The 9,474-nt window shown below is 43.4% G+C and overlaps 1 protein-coding gene across 3 annotated transcripts in view; it reads right to left on the bottom strand.

Moving 5' to 3' along the window:
- Positions 1–1,351: 1,351 nt before the first annotated feature.
- Positions 1,352–9,474, bottom strand: part of Mug1 (murinoglobulin 1) — a 53,831-nt gene continuing 45,708 nt past the window's right edge. The window contains exons 28-35 of one of the 3 annotated variants that reach the window (XM_087658520.1): positions 6,697–6,920; positions 5,136–5,354; positions 4,856–4,983; positions 4,521–4,611; positions 3,847–3,915; positions 2,901–3,003; positions 1,807–1,848; positions 1,352–1,495 (exon numbers count right to left, since the gene is read on the bottom strand). In XM_087658520.1, the coding sequence (XP_087514646.1) occupies positions 1,479–1,495; positions 1,807–1,848; positions 2,901–3,003; positions 3,847–3,915; positions 4,521–4,611; positions 4,856–4,983; positions 5,136–5,354; positions 6,697–6,920 (893 nt within the window). In that variant the 3' untranslated portion in view covers positions 1,352–1,478. Of the gene's footprint in view, positions 1,496–1,753; positions 1,849–2,900; positions 3,004–3,846; positions 3,916–4,520; positions 4,612–4,855; positions 4,984–5,135; positions 5,355–6,696; positions 6,921–9,474 lie in introns of those variants that run through there. The other 2 variants (NM_023103.1, XM_087658519.1) reach the window with 2 other exon arrangements.

Here is a 9,474-nt window from a genome sequence, read left to right as displayed (position 1 = left end):
CTTCTGCCAGGACAGCCTTTTGTTTACTGGCGCATGCATCTGCCACAATCTACTTAGAAAAGGGAAGTTTCATCTTGATCCATTGATTGTTCCTGCCCCTTTAGGTTCCATTCTGAGGGGGTAGAGAGGATACAGGACACGCAACCCAAATCAAAGCTAAATCAAGTTCTTACCTCATGGCCCCCAAAGCAAAACAGTAAGCCAGTGAGGAGTAGCCAGGTCCCACTAGACCTGTGAGGACATCATCCAGCTCTTCAAGTCCCCATCACCTCCCAAACTGTCACATCAACAACTATGGCCTTTACAGGTGGGTATTTGTGTTCAAGGTTTGACCCTCAGCCCATGACATGCTGCTTTGCCACAGTCTCCAGAGCAACAGAATAACTATCTGTTAGGGTCTGAATCTCAAATATTTCCAGAGGCTCATTTGTATAAACACCTGGCCATCAGCTGATGGTTCCCAGGTCCAGAGGACACCAGACTGCTGTGCTGGGGAAGCTCAGTGACTAGGAATGTTTAGGTTCAAGGATGCAAAACTTGTGAAACGGATTCCACATACTTCATAGGTCAAGAAGCAAACAGAACTTGGCTGGCCTAGAATTCTTAAGCTTCACCCCCACTGCCAGTTTGAACTCATATTCCAAAGATTTGTATACCCTTGCAGAGCAGCACAAGCTTGGGACCATCAAATTGCTCAAACACCCAAGCCTGTTGGGAACATTTCCCATTTGATCTCTATACCCTCTTTTACACAACTGAATAGATTTATCACTGCAATCTTCAACATGGCATCCTGCCCATAAGTCAGTGTAGCCATTTTCCTGCCACTTTTTTTCCTTTGAAAAAGTGTTTTTACCTTGATGTATTATATCTCCTGCTTTCCCCCTGTGTTAGAAAATTGAATCCACAGATTTGAAAATCGCCAAGTATTTTGCCATCAAACCATAATCCCTGCCTTTGGATTTTTTGAGAGTCGATCTTGTTATGAAGTCCAGGCTCATTTGGCACTTGCAAAAGGAGCCTGGGTCACTCTTGAATTTCTGACAATCTTGTCTCATCCTCCAGAAATGCTCTGAATGCAAGCTGGAATCTGCATTTTGTGCCTTCAGTGTCGTCTTGTGTCACTAATACATCCATGGTCATTTTCCTACGGAGGTAAGGTTGCCACAGGGGTTGTCCATGTCTGGAGTTCTGTTTAATTGAAGCAGTTGCAGTGTTTCCCATGCTCACAATGCATGCTCTTCTGTTTAGAAGTCATCTCTGTTTATTCAAAATGTGGAGCATAGGGCAAAACGCTAACTGAACAAGGAGTAAATTTGGATTAAGTGGAGAAATAATCACAGATAGAGACTCGCTAGAATTATTATTTATTTACCAAGATTGTTCAGTATTTGTATTTCAGAGACAAACACAAATCACCACCTTGAAAGTTCTCTGGTTTGGGGATTCCAGCAATGCCTTGTCCACAGATATGAGTTTCAAACATTTTGTTTGTCTGTATGGGGAGAAGAGAAAACAGCATGTGATGAGTATAATGTCATTGGGTAAAGGCAGCAAGGTTCTCTGCTGGACAGCAAACTGGCCAAGGTGCAGAATGGGATCCATCAGATTTTCTACCATAAGCTACCATACATGTTTGTTGAGATGTTACAGGAGTCTCCTAGGGTTAGTACACCAATCCAAAGGTGCACATTTCTGTGCTTTTGATCAGTGAGAATTGTCTGAGCTCATCTAACAAAAGTTTGGGATAGTTTTGAAGTGAAGGAGGTCAGAGGAAGGCTTGTGCAAGGAGTGCTAGGTGCTTACCTGAGCTGCAGGGGCTGCTGTATTCAGCAAAAGCCACTTCATCTGAAAGACATGGAGTTAGAACTTGAGAAGCGGAGTTTTTGGGAGAGGAGTGTGTGGAGGGACAGGTAGGTGGAGGGAGGGGTGTGTGGAGGGTAGGTGATGTGTTGGGACTGACCACTTTCCTCAATCAGAACCTGGGTGATGGCTAAAACATCATTTCTCTAGAGATATCAGACCAACCAAAGGAGGGAACATCTCCCCTAGATGCAACTGGCTGGCATTTTTATCCTGGGCCAGCAAGTTGGCTCAGTGGGGAAAGGTGCTTGCTGCCAAGCCTTATGCCCTCAGTGAGGTCAGTCTTCAGGATCCGCAAGGCAGAAGGAGAGAGCCCATTTTAGCGAAATGACCAGGTGACCTCCACAAACACTGTGATGTGCCCGCCTCTCACAATATAAACAAACAAACACAACAACAGTGGAGTCATTTACCCTGTGGAGAAATCAAACACTTCTCCTACAGTGTTTGAGCAGAGGACTAGCTGTGATCCTTGAAGACATAGGTCCTTTCTGATTCCATTCTATGTTCCTCTTTTCCTTCACTATTTCTTGAATTCTTCTAGTCTGAAACATTTGGTTTATATCTCTTCCCTTGACAGAAAGCCCTCCATTTAGTTCCCTCTGGCGTTGTGCTCCTTCTTTGGTCACCACTAAGCACAAGGGCTCCAATTCCCTCTCACCTTTATATTTCCACTCTAATTATCTGTACATTTCTTCCTCTTCCCATTGCTGCATTTATAAGATTTGTGTGTCTTTCAACCTATAACCCCCACTTTGTAAAGTGTTTGGTCCCACATGATTACCTGGAGAAACAGGAACAAGGCATGAGTGGCTGAATAAACTGAAATTTTATAAATTGTTGTCTGGCCTGCATATGTCATTGTCTGAAAATCAATTGTTTTTACTAGTGGGTGTGATTGCGTATGTCTGTAATATTAGCATCTGGAGGCTGAGTCAAGAGGACTAAGAATTTGGGTCAGCCTGGGTTATGTAGTGAGAAAGTATAAAAAAATAAATAAATAAAACAACAAGCTTCTTTAGGGTCATCTCGCTGACCTGTCTCATAGTAGTCATACACTTTCACAATGGCAGGCTGCAGGTTCTTTACTGGGATGTCTTGTTGAATGATGAAGGAGAAGGACAGTGTCTGATTGGTTACCTGGGAAAGAGAGAAAAATGATCCAGACTCACAAAAGGGGCCAGTGTTTTTCCTCAGCCTGACTGACTTATGTGTTGGGTAGCATTTGCTCTCACACTCACTGTGTTCCTTAACTGCCCACCTACGTGGATGCTGAGATAGGTTTTAGAGTGGGGGTGGGAGGAACTGAAGTACAGGTTCCTGGGACTATGTGAAGGTTTTCCAGTCTATTAAACCATTCCAAAAATCCATATTCCTCCTTTGATATTTGATTTTGTCCATTGTGAGAGTTAACCTTTTGACTTGCTGACTTGGGACCCAAAGCTAAGTCCCAGGAAAGCCAGCAATGAGGAAACAAGACTTAAAGATTTGTTTTACTACTACTACTACTACTACTACTACTACTACTACTACTACTACTACTGTTGTTCTGTGTGTGTGTGTGTGTGTGTGTGTGTGTGTGTGTGTGTGTGTGTGTTGTATTTCTGTACTGATGGAGCCTAGAGGAGGGAATCAGATTCCCTGGAACTGAAGTTATAGGGAGTGTGAATTGGGTTGGCTTCAGGGAACTGAATTCTGATCTTCTGCAAGAGCAGTAAGTGCCCTTAACTGCTGAATCAGGTCTCCAGGCCAGAGAGAAAGAATTCACAGCATCATCTAGTAGGAGAGAACATGCCTCTAACTCAATTAGAATTGCTAATTCCTTTAGAATTATTTCTCTTCTGCTATGTGCTTCACACATAGATTCACAAGAAATATTCCCCACCTAGGCATGTATAGGAAGGCGGGAAGGACCCTCACCTGACCCACATAGATCAAGGACTGCTGCCTCGGCAGATCTAGGGAAGCAGGAAGGAATTGTACCTGGTCCAAATATAACAGGACGTTGTTGGTGGTCACTTCTGTTCTGCTTACGTGCTCTAATCTTTCAAGCTGAAAATGAGAGAAAACCCCGAATTACTGAAAAAACCTTGGGGGGTGAGGAAGATAAATGAACTGTGGGGTGGTGGATGATAAACAGGTAATGTTATTGAATTCATTTAAATGAATGGGAAGAAACTTTCTCAATAAAATGAAAATATATTTAGAAAATTGTGACTACTACTCTACTGAAGGCCTGGCTGAATATGAGTGATAGGCTTTTTGACTTTTGTTTGAACATTAAAAATAGTCACCCATCTGGTAGTACCTACCCCATATTCAATGTGCTGTTATCAACCTTAGTTTTTTGTCAATTTTCATTGTTCTTAAACTACACCTGCAATTTGGCCATTTAATAATATTTTCCCACGAATCATTGAGCAGGTTCATCACAATTTAAAAGTTATCGTTAGATAGATTGTAGACTCAGTGAACTCAGATCTCTTTCTTATGTTTCTTGTGCTGGCTGCTATCACAGTCCATACCTACACCAGCATTTTGACAAAACCCAAGTGTGTTAAATTAATGGCTTTGACATGGGTTGACGTAATCATGACGGTATTGGTAGGCTCCTAGTCTGAGGATACAGGGAACACAAACATCTCGTCTCTGCCTACCTTCTTCACTGTTGGTTTCAATGGGATGAAGCCAGAGAGCATCTTCACATCAGCAATCACCATGTTGGAGGCTGGACGGCTCCCCGTGTAACTACAGACCAAAGAAGTGCACAGGAGGAGTCATTTTACAATTCCTCATTGTTCACTTTGCTGAAGCCCAGTATTTTTAATCATTTATTTTTACAGGCAAAAACAATTGTTAATGAAGAGACCCACTTTAGGTATCTTTGAACCCGTTCCATGAAGAGTGTGAGGAAGACAGCCCTATAGTAGCTGAGAGACAGAGACAGAGATAGATGCTCATACAGAGACAGAGACACATGCCTATCTCATACCTGATTTCTAGTGAGATCTGGAAGCTGTTCTGGCCTTTGGGGTTGTTACAAGTCAGGGGTACTGTCTGCACCTTTAGAGCAAATGCAGGCTGCTGCTTCTCCAAGGGCATGTTGTATCTCAGCGTGGTCTGATAAGTAGTGAACAGAAATACATCACCTCCATTGCACTGAGTCCTTGGATCAATTTTCCCCAATTTGAGCATAGTGTGTGCAAAGTCAGACTTTCCATTTTGGGGAAGGAGGCTCACAGCCACATACCCACAACTTCCCAGCATCTTACCTGAGCATACACACATCCTTCCCCTGACACACTGACGGTATAGTTCCCAGGAATGTCTGGTAATGAGACCTGCTGCAGTAACAGGCGATTACTGTTGTCTACTTGGAACTTTTGGGAAAATGACCCTGAAGATTGAATGGTCACCAAAGGAGTTTTCTGGCTTTTGGAAAAAGTAGCTGCTCCGTATTTGGACAGAGCATCAAGGGCCACCACAGTGTCCTGGCAGGAATGAATGAAAACGTTCAGGATAGCATCCATTTGGAAGGCCTTGAGCTCTTCCCAAAGTTTGCTCTAGCTGTGACAAACTGTCATGAAACTCCTGTCTCTAATTACTTGAGCTCTAGACTTTATTTCAGGCTTTAGTATAGAAACATTTAAGAGTCAAAAACTTCCCCATGGTTTTCCTACTTAGAGTATCCTGCCATATGCAAATCCTCCCTAGCCAGCAGAAAATATGAATACGGATTAGATTTTCCTCCCAGCATTCTTGTTTTTTTCCTTTGTTCCCAACTCCCAGGGTTACCCTCTCCATCTTCCCACAAAATCATGTCCCTTCCCTCATTGACAAACTTGCTTCTGCACTTGCTGAGCAATGAAGGCAGCATGGCCATGTGCCTGTCCTGGTTCAGTCTGATCACATAGAAAAAGCCACGAACTAGTGTTGTCCTTCACTGCCTTGCTCCTCAGTGGGATACTCTGGTCATGTGTCCTCCAGGCTCCAGAAAGGATCTCTCTCACACGATCCTTTCTTATCCTAAGAGAACTTAACCTGAGAACAGGGCCCAGCAAGAGAGCAGAAACATGAAGCAAGGACTTTATGATCACAACAGGGATGTCTAGTGAAAGGAAAGAGGAAAAGAACTGAACTGCAGAGCAGGGTGGCTAGTATCACATTAGTTTTCTTTCCAATACATTGTACTTATCCTTTAGAGGACCCTGCCATCTCACTATTAACTCTGCCATGGTGCCAGAATAACTGCAGCATGGATTATAGTCATTGTGGCAGATGTGTTTGGAGGTGGAGATGTTATTACCTCAGGACAGCCCTGGTGGTTCCCAAGTATCAAGAGGTAGCAGAACCTCCTGCCAGCTTGGAGAGAAGCCAAGAGTGATCTATCCCACATAAGATTAGGAGGGCCTATCAGGAGAAGGGAAACAGCTGTACCTAAGGTCAGTAGGGCAGCAGACATGTCGGTTTGGTCTTGGGTCTCCGTATGCTGTTCTAGGGTGAAGGAGCTATGTCTAGGGTGAGGGAACTATGCCTAGGATTCTGGATAATCCAGGATTTTGTCCACTGTTTTATATTAAGGATTGGATCTGGGTTAGGAAGTTCTCAGAAACATAGGCCTGTTTCACTAATCCTGGTATCAAGAGAACTCCTGTGGCTGGGAACAGGAACGAGGGCAATTTATTGCTAGATTCTATCATCCCTCACTTCCTATAGACACAAAATATCCAAGAGTAACATTTCCTTGTTCTCTTCTCTTCACCTTTTTATGGTTCCTGTGTCTCTTGTTCAAATTCCCTAATCCCATGTGGACTCTGAAGGAAAACCACTGACCTGTGTGGAGGAGAAGCCGCCATGGGAATTCTGCTGCTTTGTGAGCCACTTGATGGTGCCCATTGACAAAGCCAGGTCCTCAGGGGATGGGGCTGGCTGGGCAGTGAGGCGAGCTAAGACGACATAGGCACTCATCTCTACTTCAGCAGAGGAAGCCTGGGGTGTGTACAGATAACCCTCTGATTTTGTGGGTTTCTGAGGTCTTTCCCAGTGGATGGAGTTGTCTTAGGGTAAAAAGAGAGAGAAAATTAAAAGTCTGAATGGAGAATGATTGCATGACAGTATTTAGAAAGAAGGACCCGTAAAAGGTTGTAGAAGGTTTTAAAGTTTTCACTCACAATACACCCAGGTTTACTAATTTACTGTAAAAGTCTGCAGTTGGTGTGGATGGGTCATGATTGAGAAAGACCATGGACAGAAATATTATGTTATTAACTAAATTAAGTCCTCAATAGAGCTCTAGGAGAGCTGTTGAAGAGACAAGAGCCAACACGTCTCTTTTACTCATTAATTCCCTCACACCCAAAAAAGGGTCACTTGTTCAGTGTTCAAACCAAATGACTTATTAAAGTTTCCCAGTGGGTTCGAAGTTTCAATGAAATAGCAGAACACTGAAGCATATTTCTTCTGTTTCTTCTTCATAGTCTTTGCTGCTCTGGATAGGAATACACGTAGCAGAGAGAAATGCTAAGCTTTGAGAATGGACTACCCAGGAGTGCACAAATCTTGAGGCTGCACGACAGAGTGCCACCTCTGCACACCTTGGCCCACATCAGTGGTCCAAGGAGAATCTGCACAGTGCCTCTGGACACAGGGATATAGGAACAGACAGCCGCTGGTACCTGCAGTTCTGGTCTGTGCCCAGGACCGAACTGAACTGGCCAAACAGCTCCCTGCACCCAAATTCCGTGTGGGAGAGAGCTGGACCCTCAGAAGTGTGGATACTCCTGAGAAGTCAGAGGAGAATACCCTCTGCCAACAGTCCAGACCCAAGAAGGAATCGCATAGTGCCAACTGTGCCCACGGGGTGCAAGGACATACAGGAGCAATCAGGGACAGGACCCTTTGATTCCTGCCAGCACCCAGAGAAGGAAGACTGTCTCCAGAAATGCTGCCACAGCTAGGAGCAGAGGTAAGACCTACTTTTCTGCTACCAAGTGACCTTCCTGGTGGATTCATGATACACAGAGGCAGAAGTCCTCTGGGTCAAGGTACTTCCTGTTTCTGGATCTGCCCGGAAGTGAGCAGATACCATTCCACAGTTCCCTGCACCCAAATCCCATGGGGGAGAGAGCTGGATCCTCAGAAATGTGGATAGTCCTGAGAAGTAAGAGGAGAATACTCTCTGCCAACAGTCCAGACCCAAGAGGGAATCACCTAGTGCCAATTGTGCTGGCGGGGTGCAAGGACCTACATGAGAAATCAGGGGCAGGATCCTTTGATTCCTGCCCACACCCAGAGGAGGAAGACAGACTCCAGGAGAACTGACACATCTGAAATCAGAGCCCCTGTTCTCAGGAAAGGCTGAAAGAAAACAGGAAAGCAGTTCTACAGGAGTGCTGACACAGAGGCCTACAGCAGGGTCAAGTCACTCTCAGAAACAGCAAGACAAGCAAACACCAGAGACAACCCAATGGCTAGAGGCAAGTGCAGGAAACTAAGCAACAGACACCAAGACTACTTGGCATCATCAGAGCCCAGTTCTCCCACCAAAGAAAATACTGGATATTCAAACACACCAGAAAAGCAAGATTTAGATTTAAAAATCACATTTTTTGATAATGATGGAGGAGTTTAAGAAAGACATAAAAAACTCCTTTAAAGAAATGCAGGAAAACACAAAAAAATAAATAGAAACCCTTAGAGAGGAAACACAAAAATCCCTGAAAGATTTACAGGAAAACACAGCCAAACAGATGAATGAATTGAAAATGGAAATAGAAACAATGAAGAAAACACCAAGGGAGACAATTCTGGATATAGAAAACCAGAGGAAGTGACAAGGAGCTGTAGATACAAGCATCACCAACAGAATACAAGAGATAGAAAAGAGACTGTCAGGGGCAGAAGATACCATAGAAAACGTCGACATAACTGTCAAAGATAATGTAAAATGCAAAAAGTTCCTAGCCCAAAAGATACAGGAAATCTAGGACACAATGAGAAGATCAAACCTAAGGATAATAGGTATAGAAGAAAGTGAAGACTCCCAATTTAAAGGGCCAGCAAATATATTCAACAAAATTATTCAAGAAAACTTGCCTAGCCTAAAGAAAGAAATGCCCATAAATGTACAAGAAGCCTACAGAACTCCAAATACATTGGATCAGAAGAGAAATTCCTCCAGCCACATAATAGTTCATATTCACTAAATTCACAAAACAAAGAAAGAATATTAAAAGCAATAAGGGAAAAAGGTCAAGTGACATGTAAAGTCAGACCTATAAGAATCACACCAGACTTCTCACCAGAGACTGTGAAAGCCAGAAGATTCTGGACAGATGTCATACAGACCCTAAGAGAACACAAATGCCAGCCCAGGTTACTGTATCCAGCAAAACTTTCAATTAACATAGATGGAGAAACCAAGATATTCCTTGACAAAACCAAATTTACACAATATCTTTCTACAAATCCAGCCTTACAAAGGATAATAGATGAAAACTCCAACACAAGTAGAGAAACTACACCATATAGAAATCAGGAACAGAATGTCCTTGCAATGAAACCAAAAGAAAGACAAACAAACATAATTCCACTTCTAACAATGAAAATAAC

This window comes from Rattus norvegicus, chromosome 4 (assembly GCF_021556685.1).
Source record: "Rattus norvegicus strain SHRSP/BbbUtx chromosome 4, alternate assembly SHRSP_T2T, whole genome shotgun sequence".
Lineage (NCBI taxonomy): Eukaryota > Metazoa > Chordata > Mammalia > Rodentia > Muridae > Rattus > Rattus norvegicus.
The sequence above is the reverse complement of the archived record's forward strand: the minus strand, read 5'-3'. Positions and strand labels throughout refer to the sequence as shown.